This window comes from Podarcis tiliguerta, assembly GCF_965153285.1.
Source record: "Podarcis tiliguerta genome assembly, chromosome: 6".
NCBI classification, from domain to species: domain Eukaryota; kingdom Metazoa; phylum Chordata; class Lepidosauria; order Squamata; family Lacertidae; genus Podarcis; species Podarcis tiliguerta.
Window position 1 is genome coordinate 48444424 of NC_139539.1, and position 20232 is coordinate 48464655.

Here is a 20232-nt window from a genome sequence, read left to right on the forward strand (position 1 = left end):
CGGGCGAGTGGCTGCCCGGACTGGAAAGGTTCACTCAGGTAACCCAGCCAGAGGTTGGGACAAGCTTACGCACGGGCAACCCCTAGAACCATTACAATAATGAATTGAAAAAGATGTTTAAGATAACATTCGTTTAAAAAATCCCAGAAGGTTTCTCTTGGGAATTATGGGATTAGAACTATCTGAACAATATAGAAATTTATTTATGTATGTGACTATAGCTGCAAGAATGTTATTTGCGCAAATGTGGAAGGATGAAGAGGTCCCGATGAAAGAAGAATGGCAGCAGAAACTAATGGAGTATGTAGAAATGGCAAAACTTATTGGAAGAATAAGAAATCAAGACAACAAACTTTTTAGAAAGGAATGGAAATAGTTTATTGAGCATTTACAAACAAACTGTAAACAGATCAAGACATTGGCAGGATTGTTGTAAAAACCTGCAGAGAGAGTGTGTGTGTGTGTGTGTGTGTGTGTGTGTGTGTGTGAAAAGATGGATAAAAGAAAAAGTTAAGGCAATTTGGAGTATGCAGGAAAGAACAAAAATAAATGTAAGGAGCTGCAGAAAGAGGGGGAAGGAAGTCAAAGTTGAAAATGTTAAAATTATGGTTAAATAATTGTTGTAATGTATATAAATGAAAACTATTTTTTAAAAAAATAGAATGATAACTACCTGAAAGGCATAATGACACACAGGGTGCATGAAAATCACCAGCACTTGTGAAGCGGCAAAGAGAATGCTTCATTTGCACGAGTAAAAAGAACACAGGAGAAAGTAAAACTGCAAATGGCATCAATAAGTAAGGGAATGTCTGTAAAATTCTAGGGACAGATAGGAAAGCTATGCACTCTGAAACTGGTACACACATTGACATGATTTCTGTAATACTCAAGCAATGAAGTTCAATCTAATCAAAGAGGAGTTCAGAATATGTGGACATCAGTCTCATTGGACCCTGCTGTCATCTATCTTCCATATGAAATGCCCAGAGTTGTTCCCAGAGTGCAGTATGTGAATATTTCCTCATTAAGAATTTGGATGAACTCACTGCCTCATTTATTATAAATGTGTAACCTACTCATCAGAGAGCAATAGCTTTTGGTTACTGCTGACCTGAGACAGGGCCAAACCAACAGCTCCCACACTATTCCCTCTTCCTCAAAGCCATCTACTTCTATTATTCAATTTTCAAATGGTTAAGCTATTAATATTTAGGAACTGAATGTGCACAAAAACCCTTTTGCTGTTCGTTTATTTGGATTAAAATTGTGGTAGCTCCATGCTATGGATCTATGACAGAGTAAATAGGGTATACATGATAAAGAGTGCTACTTTCCAAAAGCCAAATTAAAGTAGGCACTGGCATTAATTAACATAAAAGCATTTCCTTTCCCCTTCTTATCTCACAGAGCACCAACAGAATTGCTTTAAAAATCTTACCATAGTCAGGGAGCTGATATGCTGAGCCAGCCTGCTGTTAGCCCATTAGTATTAAAACATTGTTTTCTTGTGCTCCAATTTGTCTGTCATATCTGCCTGTTGCCTTTTATTTATATGGTAAGATCTTTAGCAGAGACTGATAGTTGTATTCAGAGGACATTGGCCATGACTGCAAACTCCGTTATTACCATTATAAATTTAATTGATTGAGTTTCTTTCCATGCAGCAAGCACCAGGATTTTCAAGCACTACCTGTCTGTCCACGGGCTTCCACAGACGATGAGACTTCAGGGAAATGTGAGCTTCCGTTTCTCATCTTATAAATTGATTGAAGGCTCTGAATGGAGGGGTGGGGCTGCTTTCCAGATCAGTTTCCTTATAGGACTTCATCAGGGCAGAAGACAAGCATCTCAGTCCCAGGAAAAGATATCCTAATGTGTTGTTGATGCAGATGCATTTGTGGATGTGGATGTCAATGCTCATCTGAGCTTTACTTAATTCACATGGGTAGGCAAGTTTTGTTGGCCACCAGAAGCAGTCACATCAGGGTAATGGGTGCCAGAGTGTTGGCACAGCTACTTATGGGCCTTCTCACCTACTAAGGATGCTGGGGCTAAAGGAAGCACTCCCCATTACATGCAGCTTATTTACTTCTCTGGAGTCACAGGTTTCTGTGGCTTTGCTCCTTTTTCTCATTGGCCCGATTACATTGCTACCTATCCCAAGTGAAGCTGCTTGTGACATCTTTGTTTTACCTTAGTTCAGCTTCTTTAACGAGTTTCTCATCCTGCTTGTCCCAAACTAAAGAGGGCAATTTCATTAGAATACTTATCTCTTTTAATCTTATTAATTATGTGTGTGACATTAAGATGTAATGCTTCCATCACCATTAAAACACCACATTCTCAGCTTTTCCCCCTCTACACTTCTAAAGAGTAGACAGTACCCAGATGGCACAATCTAATTTTCCATTTGCTGCTGTGACCAACTACCTTTGCAAATGTAGGGACTATACTCATTAATGGAGAATAGGAATACCAACAGCTGTTAGCTAAGGGCCACTTCACACACTATTATTTTTCTACATGAAGATACCGGTAATCTCTGCATAGAAAAATATATATTTTACAAGGCAGGATCACTGTATGGTCCTGCTACTCTGGTGGCTACTACTTCAGGGCTACTGCCAATGTAACCTAGTAACCATCCTGTGCATACCTAGCAACGATGTCAGAGGCACAATAGCTGTAGAAATATGTGCCAATATAAAAACACCAAAAGACATTCACACAGCACTCTTGGTAGTTTGCTGCATCTCGTGAATCATGAGGTTGCTTGCTGCCACTGCCCCATATTGGCAATGTAGGGAAGGCACCAATCAGTGGAGAGCGACGGGCTAGGGTACCATCCAACCTGGCATTCACCCCCCCCCCCCAATTCACAACAGGGCAGACATACAACACAGGGCCTTTTCCAGCAGAGGCCACCATGGTGCAACGAGCTGGCAAATATGACACTTATCGTCCCAAACCCCAGAGCTGTGGAAAGGGGTTTGAATCTCCTGGCAGCACAAACACACACAGCCTGCAAACAGGCCAGACAGGATTGCCATTCTAATCACAACTGTATAGCCCAGTGGGTAAAAATCTTGCATGTAGAAAGCACTGGTTTTCTAGGATAATGATTTGATTGTCACTGTGGATATAATGCTCCATGACAGTTTAAATTCTCTTGAAACACTCTACACAATACAGATCTATTGGTGTCCCTGTATGGGGGTGGGGACAAGCTTTTTGCAAGGAAGAGACAAGAAAGAACAGAAACAATAGGAAGCTCAGAGAAATAAAATAAACACTAGGATCTACATGGGAGCCAAGTGGTAAATAGTACTGCAGAAGGAATAGGATATATGGATTAACGTCCTGCAACAGCAGTGGTGAGAAACCTGTGGCTCTCCAGATGTTGCTGGAATCCAAGTCCTATCTGCCCCAGCCAATGTGCAATGGATTAGGGGCAGAGTTCTCTCGCATTTTCTGGAGTGTCACAAGTTCTTAACCCTGGTGCTACAGGGAGATGCTAAAATTATCACTGTAATACAAAAGTTAATCTGCCACCAACAATAGTGAGATGCAGAAGAGAGGGCAGCATAACTAGACCCCAAACCTGTCACTTAATGGAGCAACTCCCTAACAACATAGTCACATTTACAACGAGACTTAGTAGTTTCCCAGGCCCCGGAACATGACTTGCTGCCTTCTCTTCCCCCATCCATGGCACCCAGGAAACACAGTCATACAGAGCAGAACTGAAGAAACCCTGGGATGGTCTACCTAGTTCTTTTGCATGGTGTCACATGGGAAATAGTTCGGGTCTGAGCCAGCGAAATGGTCAATGAGAGCTGCAGGGACCAATAGCCTCATTCAGGCAACTACCCCAGGATTATCTGCACAGTTAATACATCTCATCCTGCCATGCCTCCTGTTCACCTGCACCCCTCAGAAGATTTAGTATATTTTCTCTCCCCACTGCACTCCCCTCACCTCATGTAGAGTAAATGGCTGTAACACTGTCGCCACTGACTATTCTGCTCCATGTGCCCTGGGTCATATACTGCAAGGAATTTGAGTAACAAGTGTTTGGCCAGTTCTATGAAAACAACAGAGTGAAACGTGTTCACCAGCAAAGTTAGTTGTGCTACCTATGATAGAAGCTTGCCTGCATTTGGTGTTTCATTGCCAATAGGGTTCCATTTCCACAACCTGTATACTGAATCATTGACGGTATAAAATACACTGTTATCACATGTAGTCTATGGGAGTGATATTTAACCAGCTAACACTTTCAATATTATAGGGGAAGGTATATGTGTGTATATATGTGTGTGTACACACACATATGGGGAAGGAGAGAGAGAGAGAGGAAGGAAGGAAGGAAGGAAGGAAGGAAGGAAGGAAGGAAGGAGGGCTACTTTCAAGGATCACAGAAGATTCTACTAATTTGAAGGCTGAGATAAACAGGGTGTTCCACTTTGATTGTACATTTTCCCTTCCCTGGTTTACCTGCATGGGGTGCCTTTTTCTTGCTGTCCCAGTTGCAGCTGTGCACTAGGATTCCTGGCAGGTTTTTGCATTTGTATTCCAGAGGTGTACAGGTTCTGAAAAAGAGAAGACAGAGGTTACTACAGTGGTACCTCGAGTTCCAAACGCCTCAGGTTACAAACTCAGCTAACCTGGAAGAGTTACCTCAAGTTGAGAACTTTGCCCCAGGATGAGAACGGAAATTGTGTGCCAGCGGCCCAACAGCAGCAAGAGGCCCCATTAGCGAAAGCACGCCTCTAGTTAAGAACAGTTTCAGGTTAAGAACGGACCTCCAGAACGAAATAAGTTCGTAACTAGAGGTAGCACTGTAATATGTTCTTTTCACTTTGCTTTAAATCTTGACTCACTGTTGTTAGTGCAAGTGCCCTTTCACCAGAGTACCTGTCACCTCTTTTTAAGGCATAGCATTATGCCATCACAAAAAGGTGCATCAGGTAGCCTGAGGGCAGGAACACACCCTGGGTGAGCATAGGATTCCACTCTTTTGCTTCATCCACTTTTCCTCCTTTCGTAAGCATTGCTCTGTGGGCATAAGGCTGCACTAGTCTCTTGTCGGTACAAGAGTATTGCTACACTAGTGTTGTCCCCCCCGTCCCATGAGCAAGTCATTGTCCTCTGCTAGTATAAAGTGCTGCAAAAGGTGTTGCTGAGTGTTGTGTTTGTGTGCACCACAAATACATTGATCATGCTGTTGCATGCAACAGTATTCCCACTACTGCACTCCTGGCCTGAAAAACAGTTAAATAGTACTTCAATGCATTCCAATAAACTTCTGTGTTTAGTGAGAGAGAGGGAGAGAGTATTTCCATATGGGAACACAGGGACCTGACTTCTAATGCTCAGTATCGTCTATGCTACAGTACTATCTCCATCTAGCTCAGTATTGTCTACACTGACTGGCAGCAGCTCTCCAGCTTTTCAGACAGGGAATCCTTCCCAGCCCTTCCTCACAGGAAAGTAACAGTATGAAAAGCTGCTTCTAGATGACAAGGCCTTGTGCCCTGATGCTCATTTTGTAGCTAAAACAAAAATTGCTGAAAAGTGTTGTCCGAACAAAGGGTAAGGGAAATCTCACTTCACAAATAGTGTTGGGATATTTCGGATGTGATGGCTAAAGTGTCACAATAACCAATGCTTGAATGAATTAAATTAGTTTATTTGTGGATAAAGGTGATCCAGTTGATACAGTATACTTGGGTTTTCAAAGTACTTTTGCAAGATCTCTTACTGAAGGCTTCAAAAAGATAAAATGTGACAGAGAAGGACCAGCAGTTGGTTAAAAACTATAAAACACAGAGTAGGTATAATTGGTATAAAAAATAAGCATATGTTCCTCAAAGCCACTTTTCACAGCACGTAGACTCCTGTTCAACCAGTGTCTGCCATGGTTGACATATAGACTGAATACACACTATACCTTTAAAGTCCATCTTTAAAGCACACCTCACCCCTTCAAGAATTCTGGGCGCTAGAGTTCATTCCTTACAAATTAAAAGTTCCCAGCAATTCAGTACCTAGAATTCTCTGCAGGAGAAACATGCTTTGAATGTGTTTTAAGGCCACATTTTTCTAGCATGCCCAGCTTGTCAGTGGCTAGAATACATGCATTATATGCAGAAGGTTCTAGGTTTAATTCCTGGCATTCCCAGATAGGGCTGGGAAAGACCCCTGTCTGAAATCCCGAACAGTTTCTGCTAGTTTGTGTAGACGAACCTTCCCCAACCTGGTGCCTTCCAAATGTTTTGGACTACAATTCATATCAGACCCAGCCAAGACAGGAGTGCCGGCTTGGGCTGATTTGAGTTACAATACAAAACATCTGGAGGGCACCAGTTTAGGAAAGGCTGATTCGGACAACAGGGAACTAGATGGACCAGTTTGATATAAAGTACTTTACTACATTCCTATATCTGTTTACACACACCCCTTCACACTTTACATGCTTAAAGGTAAAGGTAAAGGTACCCCTGCCCGTACGGGCCAGTCTTGACAGACTCTAGGGTTGTGCGCCCATCTCACTCAAAGAGGCCGGGGGCCAGCGCTGTCTGAAGACACTTCCGGGTCACGTGGCCAGCGTGACATCGCTGCTCTGGCAAGCCAGAGCCGCACACGGAAACGCGTTTACCTTCCCGCTAGTAAGCGGTCCCTATTTATTTACTTGCACCCGAGAGTGCTTTCGAACTGCTAGGTTGGCAGGCGCTGGGACCGAACAACGGGAGCGCACCCCGCCGCGGGGATTCGAACCGCCGACCTTTCGATTGGCAAGCCCTAGGCGCTGAGGCTTTAACCCACAGCGCCACCCACGTCCCTTTTACATGCTTACCACTGGCAAACATTATGGATCATCAGTGTAACCTAGCTGCCCTGTAAATGCTTTAAGTTATAGTGAAAATTAGACATTTTTGAAATTCAAGATTTAGAAATACGAGGTTGAATTAATACTTGGTTGTGTGGCCAGGCTGATTGTCTATACCTGACATTGTGAAGGAGATATTCCTGCTGTCAAACACTACCTGCTGAAAGTCACTTTCCCAGCATTGGCACAGGGGCCACCAGTACTACCCCAATAACTGAGCCCAGCAACAACGTGGACCCCACATGGACCCCAAAACATGATTTTTTGGGAATGGTGACCTTGTACAGTATATGTTTCATGTTAAGATGGTTATTCAGTGACTAGTGCATCCAACATTCTTTTCTTCTTGTTCCCCACTATTCACTTCACCATAGAACACACAGTCCTTGACATCCAGACACAGCCAATTCCCTTCCAAGCCACCTAAGTCTTGTTATCTGGAGTCTTTGGTTTCTGGGAGGGGGCTAGAAAACATTGATAAGGACCTGGTTCTTTGCTGCCACTGATACTGGAAGATGAGTTACTCATTTTGTGTATCTAGGGCTTCAAAGGGCTAGCTCCCACCCTACTTGCAACTATCTGCAGACTATGCTAATAAGAAGAAAATCACAATTACATTGCGGAAATTGATGGTGCATGCAAAACACTGAATACGTGGTGCTGTTCAGATCATCCCTTAGAATAACTGGAAAGCACATGTCACAAAGGCATTATTTCATAGAATCATAGAATCATAGAGTTGGAAGAGACCACAAGGGTCATCGAGTCCAACCCCCTGCCAAGCAGGAAACACCATCAGAGCACTCCTGACATATGGTTGTCAAGCCTCTGCTTAAAGACCTCCAAAGAAGGAGACTCCACCACACTCCTTGGCAGCAAATTCCACTGTCGAACAGCTCTTACTGTCAGGAAGTTCTTCCTAATGTTTAGGTGGAATCTTCTTTCTTGTAGTTTGTATCCATTGCTCCGTGTCCGCTTCTCTGGAGCAGCAGAAAACAACCTTTCTCCCTCCTCTATGTGACATCCTTTTATATATTTGAACATGGCTATCATATCACCCCTTAACCTCCTCTTCTCCAGGCTAAACATGCCCAGCTCCCTTAGCCGATCCTCATAAGGCATTGTTTCCAGGCCTTTGACCATTTTGGTTGCCCTCCTCTGTACACGTTCTAGTTTGTCAGTGTCCTTCTTGAACTGTGGTGCCCAGAACTGGACACAGTACTCCAGGTGAGGTCTGACCAGAGCAGAATACAGTGGCACTATAACTTCCTTTGATCTAGATGCTATACTCCTATTGATGCAGCCCAGAATTGCATTGGCTTTTTTAGCTGCCGCGTCACACTGTTGGCTCATGTTAAGTTTGTGGTCAACCAAGACTCCTAGATCCTTTTCACATGTACTGCTCTCAAGCCAGGTGTCACCCATCTTGTATTTGTGCCTCTCATTTTTTTTGCCCAAGTGCAATACTTTACATTTCTCCCTGTTAAAATTCATCTTGTTTGTTTTGGCCCAGTTCTCTAATCTGTCAAGGTCGTTTTGAAGTGTGATCCTGTCCTCTGGGGTGTCAGCCACCCCTCCCAGTTTGGTGTCATCTGCAAATTTGATCAGGATGCCCTTGAGTCCATCCTCCAAGTCGTTGATAAAGATGTTGAATAAGACCGGGCCCAAGACAGAACCCTGTGGCACCCCACTAGTCACTCTTCTCCAGGATGAAGAGGAACCATTGATGAGCACCCTTTGGGTCCGGTCAGTCAGCCAGTTACAAATCCACTGAGTGGTAGCATAGTCAAGACCACATTTTACCAGCTTCTTTACAAGAATATCATGGGGCACCTTGTCAAATGCCTTGCTGAAATCAAGGTAGACTACATCCACTGCGTTCCCTTCATCTACCAGGCTTGTAATTCTGTCAAAAAATGAGATCAGGTTAGTCTGACATGACTTATTTTTCAGAAATCCATGCTGACTATTGGTGATCACAGCATTCCTTTCTAGGTGCTCACAGATTGTTTGCTTTATGATCTGCTCCAGAATCTTCCCTGGTATTGATGTTAGACTGACTGGGCGGTAATTATTTGGGTCCTCTCTTTTCCCCTTTTTGAAAATAGGGACAACATTTGCCCTCCTCCAGTCTGCCGGGACTTCGCCTGTTCTCCAGGAATTCTCAAAGATGACTGCCAGTGGTTCTGAGATCACATCTGCCAGTTCTTTTAATACTCTTGGATGCAGTTCATCTGGCCCTGGAGACTTGAATACATCTAAACTAGCCAAGTATTCTTGTACTATCTCCTTAGTTATTCTGGGCTGTGTTTCCTCTGCTGAATCATTTCCTCCAAATTCTTCAGGTCGGGCATTGTTTTCTTTATCGGAGAAGACTGAGGCAAAGAAGGCATTGAGGAGTTCAGCCCTTTCTGTGTCCCCTGTTTGCATTTCACCATCTTTTCCTCTGAGTGACCCCACTGTTTCTTTGTTCTTCCTTTTGCTACGAACATACCCATAGAAGCCTTTTTTGTTGCTTTTAACCTCTCTAGCAAGCCTGAGTTCATTCTGTGCTTTAGCTTTTCTGACTTTGTGTCTACACGTGCTGGCTATTTGTTTGAATTCCTCTTTGGTGGTTTCCCCCCTTTTCCATTTTTTGTACACATCCTTTTTTAATCTTAACTCAGTTAAAAGTTCTTTAGATAGCCACCCTGGCTTCTTTAGGCACCTTCCATGTTTCCTTCTCATTGGTATTGCCTGAAGTTGTGCTTTTACTATCTCCCTCTTAACAAACTCCCAGCCATCATGAACTCCCTTTCCTTTTAGTATTACTGTCCATGGGATCTCACCCAGCACTTCCCTAAGTTTTATGAAGTCGGCTTTCTTAAAGTCAAGAAATTGAGTCCTAGTATGCTTGGCTGCTCCTTTCCGTTGTATAGTAAACTTCAGAAGAGCATGATCACTTGCGCCTAATGATCCTTCCACTTCTACCCCATTAACCAGGTCATCGACATTGGTTAGGACCAGATCTAAAATGGCTGTTCCTCTTGTTGCTTCTCCCACTTTCTGGACAATGAAGTTGTCTGCAAGGCCAGTGAGGAATCTGTTTGACCTTATGCTCTTGGCTGAGTTTGACATCCAACAAATATCTGGGTAATTGAAGTCCCCCATTACTACTATCTCCCTTCCTTTTGCATGCTTGGCCATCTGTTCCAGGAAGGCATCATCTATGTCCTCCGTTTGGCTTGGGGATCTATAGTAAACTCCCACAATGAGGTCACTATTATTCTTCTCTCCCTTAATTTTGACCCAAATGCTCTCACTTTGGCTTTGAGGTTCCAAATCTTGGATCTCTTCACAGGTATACACATCCCTGACATATAACGCCACTCCTCCTCCTTTCTTGTCTGGTCTGTTTCTCTGAAATAGATTGTATCCCTCCATTTTTACATTCCAATCGTGGGACTTATCCCACCAGGTTTCAGTGATGCCAATTATGTCATATTTAGTTTGCTGTACCAAGAGCTCAAGCTCATCTTGTTTATTTCCCATGCTTTGTGCATTAGTGTACAGACATTGAAGTCCATTAGTCATTCCCCCGTGTCTCTTATTTAAGGATTTTTTCCTCCCACCACTAGGTCTGCTTGCTGTTTGCTCCATTTGGTCTATGACATTTGGATGATCATCTTCATCAATTAATAGACTTCTACCTTCAGGAGCACTGTCTCCCTCCCCCACATTAGTCAGTTTAAAGCCCTCCTGATGAGGTTTCTTAGTTTTTTGGCAAAAACATTCCTCCCAACCGTTGTGAGGTGCAGCCCATCGCTTGCCAGAAGTCCATCCTCGAGAAACTGCAGTCCGTGATCTAAGAATCCAAACCGTTCCTGTTTACACCATTTGCGAAGCCAGCTGTTTACTTCCACTATTTTCCTCTCTCTCCCTGGGCCACGTCGTTCAACTGGGAGGACAGATGAGATGACGATTTGTGCATTTAATTGCTTCAATTTCCTGCCCAGAGCCTCGTAGTCTCTTTTGATCTTCTGGAGGCTATTGCTTGCAGTGTCATTGGTTCCCACATGAACCAAGAGGAAGGGGTATTTGTCAGTGGGTTTTATGATTCCTTGCAGTCGTTCAGTTACATCTTGGATCTTAGCCCCGGGGAGACAGCACACTTCCCGAGACATCTTGTCAGGCCCACAGATCACTGCTTCTGTTCCCCTCAGTAGGGAATCCCCTATCACCACTACACGCCTTCTCTTAGGTTTGGTCAGGGTTCTTCCGTGAGCGGTCCGTTCCAAGGTCGCTTGCACATTCCCTGAGGACTGACTTTGCTGCTCATCTTCATATATGTGATCGACTGTAATGAAGGAGAGATCCTCAAATGGAGTCTGCTCTTCGTCTTCCATGCTAGGGGAGAGGACCTCAAAGCGATTGTGTATTTCTAGACAATCAGAGCGAACCCTGGGCCTCCTACTTCTTTGAGTCACGTTTCTCCACATACCGGGCTCCTGTGTTGGTGAACTAGCCTCCTTCTCAGGGGAGTCCCCTGTCTCCTCCTTGGTGGAGACGGTGTGCTCTGTTGCTTCCAAGAAGAGCTCCAGCTCTCTAATTCTTTGGAGCGTAGCTACACGTTCCTCCAGTTGCTGGACTTTGTCTTTTAGGAGGGCAATCAACATGCAATTGCTGCACGTAAAGCTGCCTGCAACCTTTGGCAAGATGGCAAACATTGCGCAGGAACCGCAGGCGACTGCAGCTGTTCCCTCCCCCTCCATCTTGAGAATGTGTCGTTGGGCTTGAGACTAGCTCCCCTAAATCTAAAAGATGGTTCAAACTGCCCTGCAAACACTGATAAGCTCCTCCCACAGCTAATCACCTGCCTCAACAGAAACCCTGCCCCCTCTGACCTTTGACCAGGGAAAGCAGCTAATCAGCCACAAGAATCACACACACAAGAAACCCCTTTTGGCTCCTTCTTCAGCCGCTGCCCTGCAAACACTGATAAGCTCCTCCCACAGCTAATCACCTGCCTCAACAGAAACCCTGCCCCCTCTGACCTTTGACCAGGGAAAGCAGCTAATCAGCCACAAGAATCACACACACAAGAAACCCCTTTTGGCTCCTTCTTCAGCCGCTGCCCTGCAAACACTGATAAGCTCCTCCCACAGCTAATCACCTGCCTCAACAGAAACCCTGCCCCCTCTGACCTTTGACCAGGGAAAGCAGCTAATCAGCCACAAGAATCACACACACAAGAAACCCCTTTTGGCTCCTTCTTCAGCCGCTGCCCTGCAAACACTGATAAGCTCCTCCCACAGCTAATCACCTGCCTCAACAGAAACCCTGCCCCCTCTGACCTTTGACCAGGGAAAGCAGCTAATCAGCCACAAGAATCACACACACAAGAAACCCCTTTTGGCTCCTTCTTCAGCCGCTGCCCTGCAAACACTGATAAGCTCCTCCCACAGCTATGTTGGGTATGGAACAAATTCTACGGAAGGGGAGTCAAGAAGGATTGGGGAAATGGCTGTAAAATCAGTGTAGGAGCATGTGCTTCGCATGCAAATGGTCTAAAGTTCAATCCCCATTAGGGCTGGGAAAGTCCCCTGCCCTTAACCATGGAGAGCCACTGGCAGTCAGTGAGCTAGATTGATCAACAGTCTGACTTGGTACAATGCAGCTTCCTGTGTTCCTATGTAAGAAACAGAGGTCTCCAGTCTTTAATAAAAGACTGCGGAGGAAAGACAAATATAATTAATATGTAAAGAGAATGCAAAGAAAAACAGTAATTTACTTCCCTCCCCCAACATGTAAATCAAACCCGACAAACAATAAAATGTTTAGAAATAAACAGATGTTTAAAAATAGCCATTAAAATCAACAGACACATAACCAAACATTTCTGAACAACACAAACATTCCAGATGTAATTTATGATGAAAGGGTTGAGTTTTGCAGTGGGGCTGATATAAGACCATTTGTTTTATTCATATACCACTTCTCTACCACCACAGAACTCAAGGTAGTGTCAATATGATTCCTATGGTGTACCACAAATGCAATGGTCAGATTCCGACCTACTTAGCAAGGTTGCTCCATGATGACCCTCGGGGCTTGATTTAGGTAAACTAGGAAAGAGATAAATTAAGGTTCCTAAACTGCTAGCATATTGCAAAGCTAAGCAGGGTGATGTATAGTTTCAAACTGAATGGGGGGCTGTGTGTTGAGATTCCTGCATTCCACAGGGTTGAACTAGATGACCTGTAGATTCCCTTCCAACACAATGCTTGTATGATTCTATGAAATAATCATGGTAGAGATCATAGAGGTTTAGCGGGCGAATGGAACATTAGCACACAATCCAATACACATCTACTGGTAATTTGAGGAAAGTTCTGCTGAGTGATACTTATTCCCAACATGTTTAGGGCTGTAGCCTCAGAGTGCAATACTATAGTGCAGATCCAGTGGCTAGGGGAGCTTTAGGATATGGCAGAAACTGCACTAACTAGGGTTGCCATACGTCAGAAAGTAAAAACCAGGACACCCCAAAGTTGTTGAGCTTTTGTTTTTTACACCACCTTTCAGAAACCCCCCCGGATGTCAATTCCACCTTTGTCCAGGATGTATGGCAACCCTAACTAAAATGGCATATTTCTGGATATACCGCACCTCTGCCATTGGAGATATGCCCATTTAATGTTGTCGAAATACTAGCACTTCACCAGTGGAGGGACAAAATGGACATAGGAACATGAATGGATCATGCAAGGGAGAAGCAGACATATGCTGAATCCTTTGCATCCCACAATTCCTCATTCCACTCTTACCCCAGCCCTCTGATAACTCCAGAGGAGGTTTTGTAATAAAACAGAACCTCAAAAGAGAGCACAACCTGCCATGCTGCCAACCTGGGAAATAAACCTTAGAACAAAGCATCTCACACAGGTATGGGGGAAATCCAAAGCAGAAATGCTGCAGGTGTCTGTCCCGCTTCCCTTGCCATATGTGTCAACAATGTCTTGGCCAAACTCCATTGCTGAAGCAATACTTCCTTCCCTCAGCATCAATGTATCACATAGAACAGGGGTTCCCAAACTGACCATCAATGGTTCACAAGCTCAGTTCAGGTGATCCACAGTATGCACATGCATTGTATTAAATATTCATATTGATTTTAAATTGTATTTTAATTGCCTCTCTTGTTACTTATATTGTATTTTATTGTATTACAGTATGTAACGTAATAAAATATGATATGTAAGAAATAAAAGATGCAATAAAATACAATTAAAAATCATACAGCATCTAGCACAGCACATTACAATTGCTACAGCAAGCAGAAAAAACAATTCAGTGGTCTGCCGAGACATTCAGCAATGTTCCAAGTGGTCCATGGGGGAAAACATTTGGCAAGCACTGTTACAGAGGGGGACACAAGTAGTGATGCTGTGCTGAGATGAAACTCCCTGCTGGCCCTAAAGCTCCACAGGCAGGATGACAGAGTTCACACCACAAGCTTCATTAACTACAAACCTGCTGAAGCAGTGCTCAGCATAGTTCAGGCTGGCCTCCATCTTTTCTCTGTCCTCACTGCCAATGAGAGGATCGAGGGGAGAGGGTATGGTGGAGAGAACATAGTACAGGGTCATGTTGATGGTGTTGCTTGAGAGAGAGTGAGCTTCATTAACTACAAACCCTGGTTTGACTTTCAATTGCTCAGTTTGAGGGGTCCTACATAACATGGAGTTTGCCTACAAAACTCTACAAAATGACTACAAAACCCTACAGAAGGTTTTGTGGGAATCCTAAATTTTGGTGTTTGTAGTTAATGAAGCTCACAGCATAAATGTAGTAGGCATAGAGGGCTGGTCACCACCCATCCCAGGCACCCCATTCCCATTGAAGCCTAGGCTGGCCAAATACTCTACAGTATTTGCTTTTCCTGGGGCTTGCCCCTTTGGCTTCACTTCTATTATCTTTCTTGCTCTCTCATCCGCACTTGCAAAAGGATCCATTCATTGATAAGTGTGCCATTTCCCAGTTGGGACTCTGATTGGTGCATTGGGTATGTGTGTGTGTGTGTTGTCTGAGTTGCTTCCTACAGCTTTCCCATTGCTTGTTTGCGTTCCCTGCATGTAATCTAAGCACATGCCTTTACCCCTGTTGGGACTTGAATTGATGAACAGCCTAGGACCTGGGTATTTGTGCCTTTACTGGGTGTGCCACATTTGAAAGTAATGTTTATGGTGCTTATGGTAGTAACAAGATGTACCCTGTTGCATGTATTGGCCCCCTCTCTGCTGTCCTTCTGGGCAGGAGCATTTTGCTGTGTTCACCCAGCAATTAGTGGGAATTAGTAATGACGCTGCTATTGATGCTGGGGGCGTAGCTGGCATAGTTGCACTGTTGAAGGGAAATTCCCCACCAGGGTAGAAATCATATCAAACAGATGGAAAGCTCTTTAACTTGAGTAGACTGAAAGCAAAGAGTAAGGTTACCGTAACTTCCGTCATAGAGCTTCAGTATGCTGATGGCAACATAGTGTGTGCACACTCAGAGGATGACCTCCAAACCATCCTAAATAGCTTCACAGAAGCTTATGAAAATCTTGGCCTATTGCTCAACATCCAAAAAACCGGTGTTGTACTAACAAGCACAAAACAACCCCTCCGCAGTGCCACAAATCCAATTTAATGGTGTAACATTGGAAAATGTTGATTACTTCTCCTACCTGGGCAGCTATCTTTCCACAATGGCCGACATTGATGCTGAAATTCAGCATTGCCTGAGCTCTGCGAATGCAGCTTTCTCCCAATTGAAATGCAGAGTATTTGAGGACCAGGACATTGGCAGGGAAACTAAATTGCTTGTTTAATACCAAAATGCTATTGTACTACCAACTATATTGTATGCTTGTGAAACATGGGCCATTTATAAACACCATCTCCAACTCCTTGAAAGATTCCATCAACAGTGTCTCTGAAAATTTTTACATATCACTTGGGAAGGCAAGTGATATATAATGCCAGTGTACTGGAAGAAGCAAAGATCACCAGTGTCAAAGCAATGATTCTTCAACATCAACTTTGTTGGACTGGTCATGTTACGCGGATGCCTGATTATCGTCTGTGAAAGCAACAACTCTATTCTGAACTTTAAAATGGAAAGCATAATGTTGGTGGGTCAACAAAAGAGGTTTAAAGACTGTCTGAAGGCAAATCTATAAAAATGTAGTATGAACACTGACAATTGGGAAACACTGGCCTGTGAGTGCTCCAATTGGAGAACAGCCTTTACCAAAGGTGTCATGGGCTCTGAAGACGCTCAAACTCAGGATGAAAGGGAGAAACATGTTAAGAGGAAGGCATGTTTGGCAAACCCTCACCTTGATCAACTCCTGGCCGGAAACCTATGTCCCCACTGTGGAATCCAAGATTGGCCTCTACAGTCACTTACGGACTCACTTTTAAGACTATGTTCATGGAAGACAATCTTACTCAGCTCCGAGTGATCGCCATAGAAGAACTGTTCAATGATTTTTTTACTGGGTGTATACAGGATACTAGCTAAATCACACTGAGATTGTGGCAGAATAAGTGGGCCATAGGATTGCTTGTTCCATATTTTATTTTGCTTTCAAGCTGCTGCTGCTCAAATTCTGCTTCTTCTTACTTGTCTCCATCCCTCTCTTTTTTCTTGTCGTCTCCAGCTCTTTCATTTCAAAGGCAGATGTGGCTCTCCAAGTGTATGTCTGCCAATATCTTTTGGCCTAAAGGCTAGGCATGCCCCAACAAGCATGGAAGTGTATAACACAAGTTGAGAGGCTTAGATTTAGTTTATTTTTTTAAAAAAAAGACTGGTTAAAAATGCACAACAGTGCAATTTTCATTAATGATGGATGTTTTAATTATTTATTTGCACAGCCCAATATGGTGGCAGTGGGGAGGGGGGCGGAGAAGAGTATAGACAGTACACTGAGAAGCTAGTACGATATGGTAAAAAACATTTTCAGGGAAACTTTCCCCTTCCCCAGGAACCTTGACGAAGAGAGCTGCCGACTTACCTAATTCCTTACCTGTCTCTGCGGGAGAGTGTAGTGCAGGCGGGGCTGGAGAGTTCAGGCAAAGACCAGTGGGGAAGCAGCTCCGCCTCCAGCCGGTCTCGCGAATAAGGAGGTGGAGTTGCTGAGTCCAAGCTCAAGAAAAAGGTGGTGTCGGGTGTGTCTGAGTCCGGCCTCTTTCAGATTTGCTAACCTTTAGCCCTGGGGCCCCAGAGCAGTTCACACCTATTCTGACTAAGATGACATGACTCAATATAGGAGGCGGGTGGGGAGAGGGAGGCGGAGATCATTTGACGACGACAGCACTTTTGCAAATCTACAGGAGAGTTTGCCTCGCTCAACAATCCCGGGGCAGTTGTGCGCGATACCTGACCCTCACAGTGTAAACAACCCCCTCCCAATCTCTTCCGTACGGGTGAGGGGCGGGAGGACATCAGGGTCCGCACCGAATAAAATAGGCGGAAAGCGCGGGAGCTGAGCAGAGGGTTGCAACAGGAAGAATTATCTGAAAGACGGGTGAGGTGCTGGTGGGGGATACACAGCTGAAACCGGGATCTTCTGGAGGCGGGAAGTAGCTGCTGCGGAGCTTTAATGGTGTCGATTCTGTGGAAGATTCTGTGGCAGAGGGTGAAGCGGCTTTCGAGAGAGGAAGCCGACAAATGGTGAAGGAGAGAGACGGCGCGAAGTGTCTCCTGGAGTGTGCGTGCATAATCTCTACACCGGGGGAGCCGGAGTCTATTCCAAGCAGGTTTACTCGGAAGTCAACCCCGCGGGTCTTCCTCGCAAGAAAAGCACAGGATAGTCGGGCGAGCGAGAAATTCTAGGGGCACGACCCCATGAGTGGTGAGTTTCTGTGAGGAACCTGGAGAATTTTGACGCGGGTGGGAGGGGGGCGCATAGTGAAGAAGAGTGTCGGGGCACATCAACTCTCTTTGCACATTAACTCGGCGTTAGCTGGAGAAAGGCTGCGTGCAAAATGTGTTTGCGTGTGAATGGGAGGTGGGGGGGGGAAGAGAGGAGGAGGTCGAGGTGAACCGAGTGGTCGTAGTCGGTTGCGCGAGGAGAGCTGCGAGGAACGCGGAGTGACGGTGAGGCGGCGGCGGGGTGGGGGCGCGCGAAGAGAAAGAGGCACAGCAGCCCAATGGGGGGAGTAGGTGGGGGGTGTCAGGGGCGCGCGAGAGGAGGAGGAGGGGTCGGCGAGCGGGCGGGCGCGAGGCACTCCTGGGCTCTGCGGGCGGGCTGGTTGGTTGGTTGGTTAGCTGGCTCTGGGCACGCGCGGCGCGGGCCTGCTGAAGCGGGTTGGCTGTGCTGGCGGCTCTTCAGGCGGGCGCGCGCGGACTGGGCGGGAGCTCGTGCGAGGGAAGGGAGCGGAGGGGCTCCGGGAGCTGCCGGTGTGTGTGTGTGAGAGAACGAGCGAGCGCGCGCGCGTGTGTTCACGGAGAAAGAAAGAGAGAGACGGTGGCGAAGCCCGGCGCCAGCGGCTAGTTGGCGGGTCGGAGCGAGGCAGCATGCGGGTGGCGGCGCCCCGGGCGCGTGTGGTGAGTAGTTTCTTCGGCGTCTCACGGTCTTGCCGGTCACCCGCCGCCTGTTGAGTAGCGCGGGGGAAGGCTTGCCTTTGCTGAAATAAAAATACCTTACCGCTCCCCCCGTTGCCCACCGAGCCCTAAAGCTTCCTTCGAGGTGAGTTACTCTGAATGCGCCGCCGCTTTCGCCGGGATCAACCTCGATCCCTGGGGCAGAAGCGCCTTCTTTCCCCTTGTTGCCCTGGGATTCTTCCTCCGCTCCCACAGCGGCAACTTGCCCTCCTCGGGGAGAAGAAACCTTTTGGACCCGATCCACTCTCGGTTAATGGAGTTGTGCGTGCAAGAGGGGGGAGGGGTTGTTGCCCAGTCCGCCCGTCTCTTACCTGCCGACGCCATTCTCACTTGATTCCCTTTCTTTTTTAAAAATACAAAAAAATCCGGATTTCAGCTGAGGGTTCTTTCTCCTCCCCACCCCCCACCACCTGCACGGATTCTTGGCTGCTTTTTCCACGCTGGCCTCCATGTGTGTGCGTGTGTGTGTTTAGTTCATATTATTTATTACACGGAGACTTGCATTGTACCTGTTTTGGAACTGTTGCATGATACGGCATGTGTATGTTCTCCTCTCCGCCCTTCCTCGATTTGCATACTTTGTTCATGGCAGGCACAAAATGCAGAACTTTTTGTTTTAATCAAATGGTGGTGTTGGTTGTAGACACTAATTTAAAATAAAGAAATTCAAAGACCCTTCTTCCTGATCGTGTGCTGAAAGAGTTGTTTTTTAGATTAAAAAGAAACCCTAATATGTGAAAAGAATAAGAATGAAAGCATCAAATGTCCAAATACTCTTGCAGCCTGGAAACATGAGGTTTGTTTTCCATGTTAATGAACGTGGCCTGGTGACCTTTCCCACTGGAAGACGTAATATACTGTGGTAGCGCCAGTAAGAAAATCAGTCTCGGTGTATATTCCCCCCCCCCCATGGCGTTTTGAAAAGGTGAAGAATAGACATGATCAGTCTGCCTGACTTCACCTGCGGTGCCTAGAACCTAAGACTTGCACGGTCAGGAATGTTGCCTTGCCTCGCCTGCTTCTCCACCCTGAAAGAAATGTTTAGAAATACAATCTTTTGGATTTGTCCCAGGTCTACCATACAGTCTGGAAAAGCAAAGCAGTGACACCACTCCAGTAAGAGCCTCGAAACCAGATGCTTTCAGAATGCCTGCTTCATCCTTTCAAATGGCAACCAAGAGTGTCGGGTTTTTTATTTCTTCGCTTTGTTCTTTTTGACTGCAGATTGATGGAAAGAAATGAGAGAGAAACAATGAGTTTCCTAGCTTTGGTCAGACTGGTTTGTGGTTTTGTTTTTTTTTAAACTCAGACAGCTTTAGAAAGGTGCCTTTTTGCTTCAAAGTCTATGCTTTGTGCTCTGAGCTAAACATGGGGTAATTAGAAAACTACCTGAATCACATTTTTTCTCTGACAGTTGCTTATTAGCATTTATCATTTTGTTTGCTTCAAAGGAAGAAGTGGATAAAAATTATGGAGTGTTTTCTGTGTACTTAACATTAGCTTTTTTTCTGTGATGCTGGTTTCTTTTTCTTGGAATAACATTTGTGGGGGGAAATGAGGCAATTATTTTTTAAAAAAATAAAATATAAATATGCAGCATGTTAAATAGTAGTTGGCAGGGAGTGTTAAAAGCTGAGCAAAGTTCCTCTACATGTCAGTGGCTTAGGTGTTGTTGTATTTCTCAGAGCCTTAGTATAGAATGA

At 45.1% G+C, this 20232-nt stretch overlaps 2 protein-coding genes across 27 annotated transcripts in view; one reads left to right on the plus strand and one right to left on the minus strand.

Moving 5' to 3' along the window:
* The window catches only part of HYI (hydroxypyruvate isomerase (putative)), a 152065-nt gene extending 133070 nt beyond the window's left edge, over positions 1-18995 (minus strand). The window contains exons 1-2 of one of the 2 annotated variants that reach the window (XM_083446121.1): positions 18841-18995; positions 4501-4595 (exon numbers count right to left, since the gene is read on the minus strand). In XM_083446121.1, coding sequence (XP_083302247.1) covers positions 4501-4595; positions 18841-18980 — 235 coding nt within the window. In that variant the 5' untranslated portion in view covers positions 18981-18995. Of the gene's footprint in view, positions 1-4500; positions 4596-14407; positions 14462-18840 lie in introns of those variants that run through there. The other variant, XM_083446123.1, reaches the window with a different exon arrangement.
* The window catches only part of PTPRF (protein tyrosine phosphatase receptor type F), a 457928-nt gene continuing 454834 nt past the window's right edge, over positions 17139-20232 (plus strand). For 13 of the 25 annotated variants that reach the window (XM_083446013.1, XM_083446036.1, XM_083446035.1 and 10 more), the window contains exon 1: positions 18206-18472. The gene's annotated coding sequence lies outside the window, so the exon portion shown is untranslated. Of the gene's footprint in view, positions 17778-18205; positions 18615-20232 lie in introns of those variants that run through there. The other 12 variants (XM_083446024.1, XM_083446033.1, XM_083446017.1 and 9 more) reach the window with 3 other exon arrangements.